Source organism: Diabrotica virgifera, chromosome 9 (genome assembly GCF_917563875.1).
Source record: "Diabrotica virgifera virgifera chromosome 9, PGI_DIABVI_V3a".
Lineage (NCBI taxonomy): Eukaryota > Metazoa > Arthropoda > Insecta > Coleoptera > Chrysomelidae > Diabrotica > Diabrotica virgifera.
The window spans coordinates 39259616-39278573 of NC_065451.1; the positions used below are offsets into that span (position 1 = coordinate 39259616).

Here is an 18958-nt window from a genome sequence, read left to right on the forward strand (position 1 = left end):
ATGTTTTCGATGGTTTGTATAATATTGATTGGTATGTTTCTTCTGTACAGTAGGTGTAAGACGTCTTCGACTTGGATGCGATCGAAAGTCTTTGTCAGGTCTATGAAACATAGATATGTTGGTTTATTGTACTCGATGCCCTTTTCTGTGATTTGTCTCAGTACAAATACGGCGTCTACGCAGGATCTTCCGGATCTGAATCCTTGTTGTTCTCTGATTAGTTGTTAGTTTATTGATTTTGTTGGTTAGGACATTGTTGGTAAGCTTAAGTGCGGTGTTCAGTAGATTTATACCTCTTTAATTGTTAGGGTGAAAGTACTTCATACTTTCATACTTTCACCAACCTTGTTTAACTTATATTCAGAAGATATTATAAACAGAGCCCTTGCTGACCAAGATATTGGAGTTAAAATAAATGGCACTTTAATAAACAATTTGAGATACGCTGATGAGATGACACAGTATTAATAGCAGAAACCCCGGAAGATATCCAAACACTGATAAACAAAACAAAAATAATGATGGTGTCGAAATCTCCACAAAATTTTTCTGACATAACCGTACATGATCAAAGAATTGAGCGCGTTAGACAATATAATTACCTGGGAACTGTTATTAATGAAAACAACGACAACTCTGAAGAAATCAAGATCAGAATAGAAAAAGCTAGAGCTACTTTTACCAAAATGAAAACAGTTTTATGCGGAAGAGAGCTAAGTTTAAATCTTAAAATTCGCCTCATGAGATGTTACGTACTGTCAGTTCTTTTCTATGGAATGGATGCTTGGACATTGAAAAAGATCGATACAAGGAAAATAGAAGCATTCGAGATGTGGATGTACCGCAGGATACTGAGAATATCGTGGACAGAGAGAGTGACAAACATGGAAGTGTTGCGAAGGATGCAGAAAGAAAAAGAACTTGCGCTTACTATTAAAAAGCGCAAACTGCAATACTTGGGACATATAATGAGGGGACAAAAGTACCAGCTACTACAATTAATTATTCAGGGAAAAATAATAGGTAAAAGATCCATTGGCAGAAGAAAACATTCATGGTTGAAGAATTTAAGAGATTGGTACAAGTGCAGCAGCTGTCAATTATTTAGATCTACGTTATCAAAAATACGCATAGCCTTGATGATAGCCAAACTTCGGAACGAGGACGGCACCTGAAGAAGAAGAAGAATTGTTAGGGTCTTCTTCTACCATTCTTTCCAATTATCAATATTAGTTTTGATATATGCGACCAACGACCAGCTGCGTTAGTTAAGGGTTAGTTAGTCCGGTTGGTCGTTAACCTCTCACTTGAGCACTATGTGCCGTTTCGAGCAAGGATGAAGTAGGTTAGTACATCCACTATTCCATTAATCTTAATACATCGACTTAATATCGACTACTTTACAATGTTAAATATATCAATAATGTAATTTAGAGGTTTTTACACCTAATGAAGTGGCTAGTTTCAAATACTTGTACACTTGACGTTCACACTGATAGTGGTCAGTTTTGACCGAAATCGTTTAGTGCATTGTGATTTTCCACTACCTTGTGGATAAATTTTAAGGAATTATTTAATAAATTCATATACCTACATACAACAGAGGTGTTTACTTAATTCTGCGTTGGATTAAAATTTTAGATTTCACGAAATAGGCGCATATGATATACCAGCTGTAATTGACCATATTCTTAATGCTACTGATCAAAGTAACCTCTTTTATGTTGGCCATTCACAAGGATGTACCACGATTTTTGTAATGGGTTCGGAAAGACCTGAATATAACGAAAAAATTAAGCTGGCAGTAGCACTGGCTCCGGGAGCAATTTACAAAAATTTTAAGCAGCCATGGATTGAATTGTTACTTAAGCTTGTTCCATTAGATCAATTAGAGGTAAGTATTTTTTAAGTATATACTTCTTATCGTTCGGTATGGAATTTTGGTGGGTGTAAAATCGTATTGGGCGTCATTCAAAAATCGTGACGCGAGAGATTAGCTTGCGGTTACCCCTTGCGGTATAAGTATATACTTCTTATCGTTCGGTATGGAATTTTGGTGGGTGTAAAATCGTATTGGGCGTCATTCAAAAATCGTGACGCGAGAGATTAGCTTGCGGTTACCCCTTGCGGTATAGGTACGTTACTTAAACTTATATAGGTACCTACTTAAACAAATTGCATAGGTACGTTATATTAAAATAATGTTTAACCCGGGAGCTGTCGCGCCGTGAGAAAAAATCTAACATTTTATTCTTTTCCGTGATAACTTGATACAGTATTGCTGGCAGATTGTGGGCAGGGGCTCCAAAGGATCATGGATAATGTTGTAGAAGCATGTAACAAATACGGCCTAAAATTAATCTGTAAGAAGACAAAAATAATGATCATTAGTAAAAACACCAACATAAACGCCCAAGTTACAGTAAACAATACACCCCTAGAGAGAGTACAGAAAATATGCTATCTGGGCTGCAACATTAAGGATACTTGGGATCATAGCTATGAAATAAAAACTCGTATTGAAAAAGGCAGAAGCTCTTTTAACAGTCTTAGGGAGATTCTGTGCAATTTGTCTTTAATATCAATATACGCATAAGAATTCTTAGATGTTACGTCTTTAGTGTCCTCCTATATGGAGTTGAAAGCTGGAGCCTGACAGAAGATGCCATAAAACGGTTAGAGGCGTTTGAAATGTGGTGCTACCGACGTATGTTGAGGGTCTCATATATACACCACACAACTAATATAACTATTCTCCAGAGGCTAAGAAAAGACAAAGAAATAATTAACACCGTAAAGAACAGAAAATTGGCTTACTTCGGCCACATTATGCGCAATGAAAAATACCGACTGCTACAGTTGATTCTGCAAGGCAAGATTAAGGGCAGGAGAGGCCCTGGACGTAGACGTATATCCTGGCTGGCCAATCTTAGGAAGTGGACTAGTCTAACGTCAACTGATCTATTTCGAGCTGCCGTAAATAGAATAAGATGGGTCAATGTGGTCGCCAACATCTCCAGAAGATAGGCACTTTTAGAAAAAGAAGATAACTTGATGAAAAATGTTGCAACATTGCTTTCCACTCGTAAGTGCCTCGAGGAGGATCGTAGTAATTTGTGGATTTTTTTTTTATTTTTTTTTTTTTTTTTGTCGGATTTATGGCTTTGGTGAGAACTAATTAGCTTTAAAATCGTTAGAAATGGATATTTTTAACATAACAAGTAAATAAAAATATTATAAAATAGAAATTCGTATTTAAATTTGTATTGTGAGATTGTTTTCAACGCACGACTAACGACGTAACTGAAGTGAGCGCGACTGCTCCCGGGTTAAAATTGAATAAAGGAATTATATTGTCTACACAGATTATGTTATATTCAAATAATAATTAATGTTTGTATTTATATCAGCAAAGCATACGTTATTTACGTTTGAATTTGACACTTCGGTCAATGTCAAACTACATTTTAAATTAGGTATTAAGGGGAAAGGAGCAAATGTCGCTTGTCAAAATTTTCAATGCGTTTTAAATGTATTAATTTTTTTTTCGAATCCTGAGAAAGTACTTTGGAAAATTTAAACGCAGAATGAAAGATTACGTTATTACCGAGGGCCGAAAGTTCCTTAGAATAAATAAAAAGTTTCTTTTGAATAAAATATTTGCAATTAAAAATCACACTAAATTGTCTCTTTTATTTTTACCTCTCTAACTTATTAAAATAAACATTATAGAAGTTTTTAGAGACTTTCGGCCCTCGGTACTAATGCAGTATTTTATTTTGCGTTTAACTTTTTCAAAAATATTTATTAGTTTTCGCAGGATTGAAAAAAAATTAATACATTTAAATCACATTGAACATTTTGACAGGCGACACGTTGAGCCCATGCCGTTAATAAAAAATATAAATGACATTTGATAGTGAATTTAATTATTATTAAATAAATAAGATGTTTAAAAATACAATTTGAGTATATTTTGAAAGGAATAATTATTTATTAACAAATTTAAAAAGGTCCGAATTAGAAATCTAAACGTCAAATAAACTTGATGTCAAAGTAAAATTGTGATTTGTAAGGTAATTTAGAAAACTAATTATAAATTAAACGAGTAAATTGAACAAAAATTTATTGAAAATGTTAATAAAAATTTAATTAAGTATGTATGTATGTAATAATTGTCACTTGTCTTTGACTTGTCAATTTTGTATATTGACCAAATAAATTTCCTATTCTGGTACTTAATTCTGAATCAATTATTTGTTTTTATTATTTATTTTAATAATTATAAAAAATTCGTCGAAAAAATTCCTACTTTCGGGTTTCAGAGCGTATGTGAAAATTCCGTGCTAATGCTTTTTAAATCCATTCATTTTTCGAATCCTGAAGAAACTAATAAATATTTTTGAAAAATTTTAACGCAGAATGAGAGAGAACTAATTATAGAGGGCCGAAAGTCTCTTAAAATAAACAAAAAGTTTCTGTTAAATGAGATATTTGAAATTAAAAATCACACTCAATTTTCTCTTTTTTTTACCCCTGCAACTTATTAAAATAAATATTATAGAAGTTTTCAGCGACTTTCGGCCCTCGGTAATAATAAATCTTTCATCTGCGTTTAAATTTTCAAAAATACTTATGAGTTTTCTCAAAATTCGAAAAAAATTAATGCATTTAAAAAGCATTTGGCCGAAGTTTTGCGCCTGCGCTCCTAAGTATATTTATTGCTTATTAACATTTTTTTATTTAGAAAATCTCATTTTAAACAGTAAGTATTTTCAAGAAAGTCGTTTATTAAAGGTTTTTTTCTACGAGCGTGCAAAAATGTCTACTTTCGCGCACGCATTTTAGTTTAGAAAGTTTCACTTTTCCGCACGCGTGTTACTTTTCCTCGCGCGTGTTACTTTTCCGCACGAGGTTTTTACTTTTCCGCACGCGTGTTAATTTAGATATGTTAATACGGCCCTAAAGTAATTATAATACATGCAATAAACTAATATTTAGATATTATTTACTAATTTATTTCAAATATATCTTATTGTGTTCCTGTTTTAATGAAATTAACGGGAGAATTTGATGAAATAAAATAATTTTGACATCATATTCGAAAGCCAAATCGGTAGACAATAACAGTCGTTTTGAATCATCGTCATGGAAACCAAGATCGTCGTCATGCTAACTAATTATATTGAAAGTTTGGTTTTGACAACCTTGTCAAAGAATTAATTTGTGTATGTATTTTCAATAGTAATACCACTAGTGATTCAATTTTCGCGATAAGTCTGTCGATTTACTTCTAAACGAAACTGAGTTGCTTGAAAACACCACGAGTCCGTAGGACGAGTGGTGTTTTCTTTAAGCAACTCAGTTGAGTTTAGAAATAAAAGACAGACTTATAAGATAAATTAAATCATGAGTGGTATTAAATCATGACTATTTCACGAACAAAGTGATAGGTCAAAAATTCAGTAGAATGAGAGGAAGGAATTTAATAATAATACATTTGATCTAGGTTATATCTTTGAAGAGATCAATATGTCTCTGATACTTACAGAAATATTTTTCTTGTACCAATTTTGCAGTAGCGTTCCATATGGTTTTAATAACACTCTCCTTGTAATCACTACCGTCAATTTTTCGCATGTTGAAGGCCCAGTCTTTTAGAATGAATGCTAGTCTTTCGTTGTTATTTTCTGCATCTAATTTGTAGTTGCGATCCACACAGAACATCATAAATTGTCTCCATATATAAGATTTAGATTTTCTTGTGTTACTCGGTATATTTTCTTCAATGTTTTGGTTTATAACTTCGTTTGAAGTACCACCGAAACGACTCATTTTGACGTATACAGCTACAATAATTTTTTTGGCAAACGTCAAACTTTGCTTTGCGATCGGTATCCATGGTTACGTCGTTGAAAACACGAAGCTGATAGACCAATCAGAATTGAAAGACAGTTGGTGTTTTCGCGATAACACAAGCTGTCTTTGGTTTGTGATTTGTCAGATTATGTGAAAATTTTAAGATGAGTGAAATAGTCATATTAATTAAATTAATTGATTAAGATTTGGTAATTTTTTAAAGACTCTTAGAAAAAATATTGTTCCTAACCCTTGCAGAAAGTCTCTTTTCCGCACTCGACTGCTTGCCGAACTCCCGCTTCACGTCGTTCGGCAAACTGCAGTCGCGTGCGGAAAAGAATGACTTTCTGCACTTGTTAGGAAAATAACTATTATGTAAAATGCGCAGTTTTTTCACAATACTGAAATGAATGAAAAAAGTCGCTTTTTTGCTTAAATGTTAAAGTCGAAGCAATAAAGCACTGAACCTCCAAAAAAAAGGACATGACAGATCTTAATAATTCTTTTTGCATTCGATTCGTGAATGCGCCAGGAAACTTTGTGACCCGGAGCCATGATATAATATTGAAAAACTGCATACAAAAATGCATTCTTAAAGTGCATCTCAAGCAGACAATAAAAAAAATTCAGAACTCGTCAATTATCGGCGGAAATGAGTTCAATTTTGTTATTCGGGGGGTTTTTGGGGTCGCTGAAAACGAATATGACGTCAAAAGTGATCTCCGGAGTACCTGTTGCCAAGGGTACCTACTGCTTACCTCGTCATTAAAATTTATTAAAAAATTAGTCAAAAATCATTACTCGGGGGGTTTTTAGGGCCGTTCACGACGAATATGATATCCGAAGTGATTTTCGGAGTACCTGGTGCCCAGAGTAGGGATGGCGGTTTTTGACAAAACACCGGTTTTCGGTTATACCGTTTTTTTTGCTTACGGTTTAACCTGGCGGTTATAACCGGCCAAAAGAACCGGTTTTTGGAAAAACCGCTTTCCAGTTTTTTTAATCCAATAGGTTACACCAGCGTTTCCCAACCGGTGGGTCACGACCCACTAGTGGGTCGCGGGTGGATTTCAGGTGGGTCGCAGCGTGGCTCTTACAGTAGCTGAATAACGTACACATATATCATCATGGGTGTGGAATGGGTCGTGAATATGAAAAAACATTAGAAGGTGGGTCGCCAGACATAAAAGGTTGGAAACCACTGGGTTACACAATTACATTTACAATACACTTTAGTTTGCGATACTTCATTGGACTCGATATCAATATGATCAAAATTAGTACTATCGAAAGAACATACGTATTACTTTTAACACGTTTGTATATTTGTAGAATAGGTACATTTTAACTCATTTAATACTTTCTGTATGAGTGTATCGTTTTGAAAACGTAGCGAAATTCTTAGAGATTCGTATTCGTAATCAGTAATTCGATATTCATAGTCAGAGCATTATTTTTGGTAATCAGAAAAAGTCATTCACCCACTTTCAATGTCAAGAGTTAAGTGTGAAAAATAGATGATCTTTATGTCTAATTCAACCAGATCACTTCTTATGTAAATATTATGATTACAAATAACTTTTCAAGGAAATATTATCATAAAACTTAATAATTGTTTCTGGCTGATGTGAGATTGCACTTTCAGTTTGCTTCTGTATTTTATAAAATAACATAAAATTTGAATTATGGTTTTGTTTGGAATAATTACTTGAGAATAATAATTATGATTGGGATCCATAATAATACCTAACCTAATCCTAATAACCGCAAAAACCTAATAACCGGTTTTTACTTTAAAAAGAAAAAAACCGGTTATAACCGGGACAAACAAACAACCGGTAAAACCGGTTATTGCGAAGGAAAATAACCGGTTTTAGGTTTAAACCGGTAGGTTTTTCCCATCCCCAGCCCAGGGTACCTACTGTTTAGCTCTCTTGTGGAGTTTTCGGCAAAAAGTTTATTAAAAAATTAGTCAAAAATAATCACTCGGGAATTTTTGGGGTCGCTAACGACGAATATGACATCGGAAGCGATCTCCGGAATACCTGGTGCCCAGGGTACCGACTTCTTATGGAGTTTTCGGCAAATTCAACAAAAAAATAGCCAAAAATCATTAATTGGGAGGTTTTTGGGTCGCTGACGACGAATATGACATCGGAAGTGATCTACGGAGTACCTGATACCTGATACCCAGGGTACCTACTGCTTACCTCGTTTTCTGTAGTTTTCGGCAAATTCATTAAAAAATTAGTCAAACATCATTAGCTAAGAGATAAACAGTAGGTGCCCTGGGCACCAGGTACACCGGAGATCACTTCCGGTGTTATATTCGTCGTCAGGGACGCCAAAAACCCCCTGAGTAATGAGTTTTAATTAATTTTTTAATGAATTTGCCAAAAACTCCAGAAAACGAGGTAAACAGTAGATGACACCCTGGGTACCAGTTACTCTGTACGTCACTTCCGATGTCATATTCGTTGTCGGCGACCTAAAAACCTCCCGAGTAATGATTTTTGGCTAATTTTTTAATTGATTGGCTAATTTTTTAATGAATTTGCCGAAAATTCCATAAGAACTAGGTACCCTGGGCACCAGGTATTCCGGAGATCGCTTCCGATGTCATATTCGTCGTTAGCGGCCCCAAAAACCCCGAGTAATGATTTTTGACTAATTTTTTAATGAATTTTAATGACGAGGTAAACAGTAGGTACCCTTGACACCAGGTACTCCCGAGATCACTTTTGACGTCATATTCGTTTTCAGCGACTCCAAAACCCCCGAGTAACAAAATTGAACTCATTTCCGCCGATAATTGACGAGTTCTGAATTTTTTTTACTGTCTGTTTGAGATGTACTTCAAGAATGCATTTTTTGTACGCAGTTTTTCAATATTATAACATGGCTCCGGTTCACAAAGTTTCCTGGCACATTCACGAATCAAATGCAAAAATAATTATTAAGATCCGTCTTGTCCTTTTTTTCGAGGTTCAGTGCTTTATTCCTTCGACTATTATGTGTTGCATTGAAATTGGTATTTTACAGCCAAATATTTATTTTACCTGACTTGGCCATGTTTTTGAACTGGGAATGGTAGTAAAGCAGTAGTAATAACGTCTGGTTTGATCATGCCTGATAATGCTCCTGTTTGGGTACAAACATTAGGTTTTGTTGTCAGTTTTTGTTAATGTTAACGTTCTTGGTTTGAAGATTATAATGTTTTGCATGACGAAATGAGTTTAATTGTGTTACTGGGGGGTTTTTGGGGTCGCTGAAAACGAGAATGACATCAAAAGTGATCTCCGGGGTACCTGGTGCCCAGGGTACTTACTGTGTACCTCGTTTTGTGGAGTTTTCAGCAAATTCATTAAAAATTAGTCAAAAATCATTACTCGGGGGTTTTTGGGACCGCAAACGACGAATATGACATCGGAAGTAATTTCCGGAGTACCTGGTGCACAGGGTACCTACTGTTTACCTCGTCTTGAGGAGTTTTCGGTAAAAAATTTATTAAAAAATTAGTCAAAAATAATAGCTGTTTTTGGGATCGCTAACGGCAAATATGACATCGGAAGCGATCTCCGGAATACCTGGTGACCAGGGTACCTACTTCTTATTTAGTTTTCGGCAAATTCATTAAAAAATTAGCCAAAAATCATTACTCGGGTCTTTTTGGGTCGCTGACGACGAATATGACATCGGAAGTGCTCTACGGAGTACTTGGTACCCAGGGTACCTACTTTTTACCTCGTTTTCTGGAGTTTTTGGCAAATGCATTAAAAAATTAGTTAAAATTCATTATTTAGGGGTTTTTGGGGTCTCTGACGACGAATATGACATCGGAAGTGATCTCCGGTGTACCTGGTGCCCATGCTACCTACTGTTTATCTCGTAACTAATGATGTTTGACTAATTTTTTAATGAATTTGCCGAAAACTCCAGTAAACAGTAGGTACCCTGGGTACCAGGTACTCCGTAGATCACTTCCGATGTCATATTCGTTTTCAGCGACACAAAAACCCCCCGAGTAATGATTTTTGGCTAATTTTTTAATGAATTTGCCGAAAACTCCATAAGAAGTAGGTACCCTGAGCACCAGGTATTCCGTAGATCCCGTCGTTAGCGACCCCAAAAACTAACGAGTAATTATTTTTGACTAATTTTTTAATACATTTTTTGCCGAAAACTCCGCAACAGAGCTAAACAGTAGGTACTCTGGGCACCAAGTACTCCGAAAATCACTTTCGATGTAATATTCGTCGTTAGCGGCCCCAAAACCCCGGAGTAATGATTTTTGACTAATTTTTTAATGAATTTTAATGACGAGGTAAACAGTAGGTACCCTTGGCAACAGGTACTTCAGAGATCACTTTTGACGTCATATTCGTTTTCAGCGACCCCAAAAAACCCTCAAGAAAATTGAACTTATTTCCGCCGATAATTGACGAGTTATGAATTTTTGAAGTTATACTTCTTTAGGCGCGATTGAGATTGAGGGTGAATTTATATTGATCTGCGCGCATGCGCACACCGACAGTATGGTATTAGTCGTTATACGGGCTCTGATTGGGTGTTGAAATGATCTGTCAATAATAAATAATTGTTCAATATGAAGGTAAACAAATGTATAATATATTAGTTTTATTGTTGTGAGGACAAAAACGAAAAAGTTTATAATTGTAGATAGTGACTTTTAAATAGTTTTTAAAGCAACAGGTACGTAATAATTGTAAATGTATCATAGGTACCTACCTATTTGAACCTACCAAAATACATAATATGTAATACTTTTATTTACATAATTTGATTACCATCAAAATTTCTATCAATATTCACCTAATATATTGTTTTCTTACTCTATGTTTTGTTGTTTTTTTTCAATTCTAAATCATTTTAATTCAAAATCAAAATAATTTGATTTACATAATTCAAAAATGTCAAAAGTTTAATCCGTTTAGTTAGTCGATCTTCGAACATAATGACACATTGTCTCCGTGGCGAAGCGTTTAATGCGAATGAACCCCAATACAACGCCAATACCAACCGCGCTGATAAGTGTTCGAATCTAGAGTTACCAGGTGTCCCGATTTGCGCGCGACGTCCCGATTTTCAGGGGTCTGGGGATGCGTACTGATTTGTACCTGATCGGGACACTAAATGTCCCGATTTTCACCCACGAAAACTAATTTCAGGAGGACTTGCAGTGAATTTTATAACTATGTTATAAAAACAAGGCACTCCTAAAAGCGGCAAAATCGAATGAAAAATATAATTTTAATAAAAAATAAATAATTTACTTAATCTACGATTTTTTTTTGTAATTTCGTCTGATTATGATTATTATGTAGGATTAAATACAGATTATAGAAACACCTTGTAGTCCAGTAAATGAACGGGAAATACGGCGATACCGTGTAATTTTCAGGGTCAACTCCGAATTGCATGAAAATTTGGACGGCTTGTGCTGTTGGTTGCTTTTACACGGGGGGTAGCAGTTACCCCTAGTTGGGGGTGAAAAACCGCGCGTTTAAAATAAGTCCGGAGATGGATAAATTGACTAATTCTAAGCAATTTTAGTTCTATAGAATTTTAACTTGCTTAATACTTTTCGGGTTATTTACGAATGAAAATGTTTATTTTTCAACAAAAAAATCACGTTTTCAGGCGATTTTCACAAATAACTCAAAAAGTAAGTATTTGATGGAAAAAAATAGTAGCAAAAATATAGCATAATACATATAAAAAAATGAAAAAATTGTGAACTCGTAAAGTCTATAGACCCAACAAAAGCAAAGTTGTAACTCATGAAAAATACGTTTTTATTCGTCAAATTCCAAATCAAATATTTCAACGTAAAACAACCAAGAAATGAAGCACTTTTCGGGAAAAACCAATTAAAACTTTTTTACAAAAGCTTTAATTTTATGTTTTAAAAAAGTTTCTAGCATCAAAACTAAGTGAGTTATGCTCAAAATCAAGTTGACTCCCTGTATTTAGCACCCCAAATGAAATAATCGTTATCGCTTTACAAACAATTTACTTTACTATGAATTTTTTACATGATTGAAAGGGCCTGAATGAGTCACTAATCACGAGTCTATGCAAAATATGAACAGCCATATTTGATATTTGAACCAATTTTTGTCTAACAGAAAAACAAAAAGAATCTATCACATTTATAAAAGCAAAACCTACCTACTTTTTACTCCTTGAGATTTTTAGTATTCCTATACTTTTTAAGTTATTTTGAAAAAAGGGCATTTTCCAATATTTTAGGAAATTTTTTTTTACTATAAAACAATTTTTTTTTCGAAACTAAGCACTCCTAACCGGTAAACCTTACAGATCGTATAACCAATACACATATAAAGTAAATGGTAAAGCGGTAATGATTAATTTTATTTACGGTGCTAAATAGGGGGAGATTTTCACGATTTTTTTTTACCAAAAAAAGGAGCCAACTTTATTTTGAGCTTAACTCGCTTAGTTTTAATGCTAGAGACTTTTATTTACTACTGGGCTATTGTTGTTTTTATTTGTCCCGATCTACAATCCTAAATCCCGATTTGTTTTTGCTTATGTACCGATTAAAAACAAATCGGACCTGGCAACACTATTCGAATCCCCATAGAAACTTTTATTTTTTTATTTTTTTTATACATGTTATGATTGTAAGTGTATTTATTATATAATTTTATTTTCAGAAAATAGTATTTAGTTAAGAAAATTTCCGACAATATTAATGTTCAGAAATCATTTGTGGCATTTTTAATGTGTTTGTGTGTATTTTATTCTTTTATTATTTTAATTTTTGGCACTGTTTTAATAAAAATGTTTGAGAAGTAGTAAGTATAAATTAGTTTAATATTTAAATAAAATATAAATAAAAAGTATATTAATTTCGTTTATAATCATATAATCATATAATAGAAGTATAACTTCTTACGTGCGTACAAAGTACACACACATTTTTTTTTTATTGTCTGTTTGAGATGCACTTAAAGAATGCATTTTTTGTATGCAGTTTTTCAATATTATATCATGGCTCCGGTTCACAAAGTTTCCTGGCGCATTCACGAATCGAATGCAACAAGAATTATTAAGATCCGTCTTGTCCTTTTTTTCGGAGGTAAGGCCGATTTTAGTGCTTTATTTCTTCGTCTATTATTAAAGAACCATGAAGCAGTAAAAATTTCGATACCCACGAGCTCGTGCTCTTTTTCTATTGACTTCCCCCAAATATTCCAGTTTATAAAAGCGGCCAGTAATTTTTCGATTTTAATTTTTTAAATTTGCTTTTTCGGCTTCTGTTCCTGGGGTATTAAAATAGATATTAAATATTTGGTTTGATTTTTTTTTGTTCAGCGTTGTCGATGGAAGATGTGCGTAGTATTTAGTTGTTATGTAGTCCATTGAAATGTTACAGTTAGGGTTGCATTTCTTAGAGGAGTCAATTTTATTTTTTAAATGTGTAGGGGGTTCAGTAGAAGCTTAAGTTCAAGTTTTTGGCCCCCGGTCGCCATATTGGAAAAGGGGGTGCAAAAGACTTTCGCGCTATATCTCCTAAACTAGCAATCCTACAGAAAATTTAATTACACATAAAATGTAGCAAATTAAATATTTTCGACAATTTTACATTTATTACTTTTTATCGTCAAGTGACCAACAAAAAAGTTATAAACAAAAATAAGAGAAAATTTTGTAAGAAGTTTCCTTTTGGAGGTTATAACTTTTCTCCGTTCATTTCACAATAAAATAACATCATAGCGATTTTGTAGAGGATTTTTCAATGAACAATTTTCGCTATAAAGTTGTTTAATTTTATTTATTATTTAGGTTTTACAGCGCTCCAATCTTGACCAGATTCTCGAATTCTCATAGGAATACAATAAAAAAAATACTTTTCTATCTATACAGGGTGTCCCAGACTAATTTAGCCACGCTATATCTCTTAAACGAATAGAGATTTTCGAATGGGACAAAAAGTGATATATTCTACTTGTGATACACTTTAATATGGCTTACAAAAAAATTATCCCCTAAATATTCATCCCTAAGTTACAACCCCTATCTTTAATTTTTTTAATAGCACCCTGTATATTTTTTTATAGTTTCGGATGTGGTCTTTTATCGTCTACTCAACACATTTTTTGAAAATAAAATCGGTTTCTAAATAATCAAGAAACTATCAGTTTATTTTTTATTTTTTTATGTGTCCCAGACTAATTTATCCAAGCTATATTTCTTAAACGAATAGAGATTTTCGAATGGGACAAAAACTGATATATTCCATTTGTAATACACTTTCATATGGCGTAGAAAAAATTCATCCCCTAAATATTCATCCCTAACTTACAGGGTGCTATTTAAAAAAAGAATGTGTGTGTACTTTGTACGCACGTAAGAAGTTATACTTCTATTATATGATTTAAACGAAATTAATATACTTTTTATTTATATTTTATTTAAATATTAAACTAATTTATACTTACTACTTCTCAAACCTTTTTATTAAAACAGTGCCAAAAATTAAAATAATAAAAGAATAAAACACACACAAACACATTAAAAATGGCACAAATGATTTCTGAACATTAATTGTCGGAAATTGTTTTTAACTAAATACGTATTTTCTGAAAATAAAATTATATAATAAATATACTTACAATCATAAAATGTATAAAAAAAATAAAAAAATAAAAGTTTTTATTGGGATTCGAACCAGCTATCAGCGCGGTTGGTATATTGGGGTTCATTCGCCTTAAACGCTTCGCCACGGAGGCAATGTGTCATTATGTGCGAAGATCGACTAACTAAACGGATTAAGCTTTTGACATTTTTGAATTAAATTAAATTATTTTGATTTTGAATTGAAATGATTTAGAATTGGAAAAATAGAACAAAACATAGAGTAAGAAAACAATATATTAGGTGAACATTGATAGAAATTTTGATGGTAATCAAATTATGTAAATAAAAGTATTACATATTATGTATTTTGGTAGGTTCAAATAGGTAGGTACCTATGATACATTTACAATTATTACGTACCTGTTGCTTTTAAAAACTATTTAAATGTCACTACAATTATAAACTTTTTTGTTTCTGTCCTCACAACAATAAAACTAATATATTATACATTTGTTTACCTCTGGCGAAGCGTCCATGTAACCACTGTTACCATTGGTAACAGTAAAAAATCTTGCAAATAAATATTTTATGACGATGAATAATTCTATTTACCAATATTTTTACCAATAGAAATATTATTATATTATGTGATAATAGTACCTAACTCAGTAAATAGCCAACTACTCGTAGACACGAAAATATTGGCGAGTTTATGTGACTCAGTTGCACTTTATTATACTCTGTTACCAGACTGATTTCTGGTTAAAATGGTTATATACCCACGCTGGCTCTCGGGACCGGCTAGTGACTGAAAATCTTGAAGACTAGCGCTATCTTGATCTAGCGCTGTTACCACATTTAAAATTGGTGACAGTCGCTTCTTAATCGATCAACTACTTGAAAAGTAATTCTCCTTGTATAATTTTGAAGAAAAAAATAAGATTAAAAATGAAAGACCTATTTTAAACAATTTAAAAAAGGAATCAATAAAAGTAGTTTGATATTTTAAATTTAGTTGGTACAGTGAAAATCCTTGGTTATATTATAGTTGCAAGAAAAATATACTGTATTGTTGACCATGTCTTCTGGTTTCTACAGAAAAATGGGTGGATCAGGTTCACGATTTAAATAGTGTTAGCTTTTTAAAAAGGAGACATGAGGCCGTTACCTACATGTAAGATGTATACCCAATTTGATTCAGTTTGGCAAAACAAAAATCAAAAGTTCTCTTAACCAAGCTTTTAAAGCAAATATTGCTAAACATAATGAGTTTGTTAAAAAAAATAGATAGGTATATCCTTAGCACACTTATAATAGATACTGTATGTTTTTGGGCCAAACAAGAACTAGCGTTTCGTGGTCATTTTGAGTGCGACTACTCTGAGAATCGCATCGAGGTAATTACAGGGAATTGTTAACATTAATTGCCAAAAAAGATCAAAAATTTTGTCAACATCTAGAAACATCTGTTTTTTCGAGAGTTTCAAGTGATATACAAAATGATATTATTGAAGCTACACTCACCGGCACAAAATTCCGCCACCCAAAATTTTTGACTAAGTTTGACAATTTATAACTTTATTATTTGTGCTCCGATTTTCAAGATTCTTGCACTAGTTTGTAGGTACATAATGTATTCATATTGTTTGGTATTATTCCGCTAACAAAAAATTTTGCTTGCATGTCATTGTACAAGGGGTGAAAGGAAGCGTTGTATTTTCTCCTAATTTTAAAAAATTCTGCGGAAAAATGGAATAGCTGATTTTGTTTCATAATCCTGTCATATTTTCCCGGAGGTACTACCAACATTTTTTTTTTTTGAATTATCCGAATATCTTTTTTCTTGCAAGAGCTGTACCATTTTTTGTAAATAAAAACACTGATTGACTCATACAATTGAGGTTGGATTGATAAGATTAGAATGGCCCGCATGCAGCCCAGATCTCAATCATATTGAGCATTTATGGGATGAATAAAAAAGCTATTTGCCGTCATCCTAGGCCTCCAGAAAATTTGGTACAGTTATGGCCATGGTAGAGGAATATCGGGATATTCCCCAGGCTAGGAAAACACATCTTTATTAGATGCTAAACAGATTGCGAGCAGTCGTTGCTGTAAGAGGTGGACATAACCGCTATTGAATTGTTTTGTTTTGTTGTTAAATTTGTTTTGTTTTGTTACAGTTTTTACAAGAAAAGATATATTCAGATAGTTCAAAAAACAAGACCTTAGTGATACCTCCAGGATAATACAAAAGGAGTATGAAACAAAATCAGGACACCAATTTTTCCACAGAATTTTTTAAAGTTAGGAGAAAAAACAACGTTTACATTCACCCCCGTATAATGCCATCCAAGCAAAAAAAATTTTTGTTACTGGAGTAATAGCAATTGACATCAATACATGTATCTATGTACACCTGGTTCCAAAAAAAACTGATACGACTCTTGAAGCGTATTTTGTAGAAAATTGAGCAGTGTATTTTGAAGGATAAATACTTAATATTTACATACTGTCAATGTCACTGCCAAATCTTAAAATTTGTCAGATAGCTTATTCTGTTCCACGGTTATTAGACTTTATTATTAATCTTTATTATTAATACTTTCTCTGCAACTGAGGGTATCTTATCAACTGTATTGTTTTTAAACAATAGATGATAAAATAAAAATACTGACAGTTCAAAAATGTGAACATTATTGCATTGTGTGTGGCCTAAGTTTGGGCTGAAAACTGAAATGTATTACATTTTTACAAAATTTTGGAACATGTTTAATTACGTAGACCAATTTTAACAGTTGTTTTCAATACAGATTTCAATCCTCTACAAATAGTTTCTAATGTCTTTTGATGTCAAATAATTATGGAAGCTGGAATTCAACAGTTTAGAATTTTACATTGAGTTAAGGCAAAATTGTGACGCATGTCAAAATTCTCAATGTATTTTAATTGTATTCATTTTTTTCGAATACTGAGAAAACTAATAAATATTTTTGAAAAATTTAAACTCAGAATGACAGACTACATTATTACCGTGGGCTGAAAGTCCCTGAAAACTTCTATAATATTTATTTTAGTAAGTTACAGGGCTGAATTGAATATTAATTTGTTTTGTTGTATAATTCACGTTTACAATAATTATGTGATGTATTTGATGTAAAAACTATCATTTATATACTCTTTATAAAATACAGGAATTCAAAATAATATAAACATTTAGACCTTAATTAGTACAATTTATGAATTAACATAATATGTAATCAGTTGTTTGTTGTTTGTTTATTTTATTATTTGTCTGTCATAATAAATATAATGTCAGATCAATCAAATACACTGCTCAACATGATCAAATCTTACTAAGAGTCGTATCAGTTTTTTTAGGAACCGGCTGTACATACAAACTCGTGCAAGAATCTTGAAAATCGAAGTTCAAATAATAAAGTTATAGATTGTCAAACTTAATCAAAATTTTGGGTGGCGGAATTTTGTGCCGGTGAGTGTATATATACATTTAGCCCTATCTTCATTTTTTAAATAAGATTTTTTGCATCTGGTTTTGGTAACACTTCAGAAAAGTCACGCGTCGCCACTGTTGTTTACTTTCATATTGAACAATTATTTATTATTGACAGATCATTTCAACACCCAATCAGAGCCCGTATAACGACTAATACCATACTGTCGGTGTGCGCATGCGCGCAGATCAATATAAATTCACCCTCAATCTCAATCGCGCCTAAAGAAGTATAACTTAAAAAAAAATGAAGTTAGGGGTTGTAACTAAGGGATGAATATTTAGGAGATAATTTTTTTTCTACGCCATATTAAAGTGTATTACAAATGTAATAGATCAGTTTTTGTCCCATTCGAAAATCTCTATTCGTTTAAGAAATAAAGCCTGGATAAATTAGTCTCGGACACATAATTAACAAAACTAAACTGATATTTTCGTGGTTATTCACGAACCGATTTTATTTTCAAAAAATGAGTTGAATAGACGATAGAAGACCACATCCAAAACTATAAAAAAATATACAGGGTGCTATTAAAAAAATTTTTGTAACTAAGGGATGAATATTTAGGGGATGATTTTTTGTACGCCATATTTAAGTGTAGTACAAGTAGAATATATCACTTTTTTTCCCATTCGAAAATCTCTATTCGTTTAAGAGATATAGCGTGGCTAAATTAGTCTGGGACACCCAGTATATTAGGCGAGCGGCATCAACCGTTATGCCGACCACGAAAATCAAATTTAAGGTGAATGACCAATTTGGTCTATTTTTATGTTTTCGAGGTCGCTGAATCCGAATATGAAGTTTATTTTTATCTGGAGTTGGTGGAACATGTTCAAAAATGAAATTTTATACAAAAACGCCAAAAATCAATTTTGATGATTTTTCAAATTTACCTCGCTGTATCTTTGGTCGCTGTAAATATTTCCTTTTGAAAATTTTACTGTGTCATCTTT

The 18958-nt window shown here is 32.9% G+C and overlaps 1 protein-coding gene across 1 annotated transcript in view; it reads left to right on the plus strand.

Annotated features, from left to right (window-relative positions):
* Window positions 1–18958, plus strand: part of LOC114332825 (lipase 3-like) — a 105081-nt gene that overhangs the window by 31737 nt on the left and 54386 nt on the right. The window contains exon 3 of the mRNA XM_028282603.2: window positions 1642–1894. Coding sequence (XP_028138404.2) covers window positions 1642–1894 — 253 coding nt within the window. The remainder of the gene's footprint in view (window positions 1–1641; window positions 1895–18958) is intronic.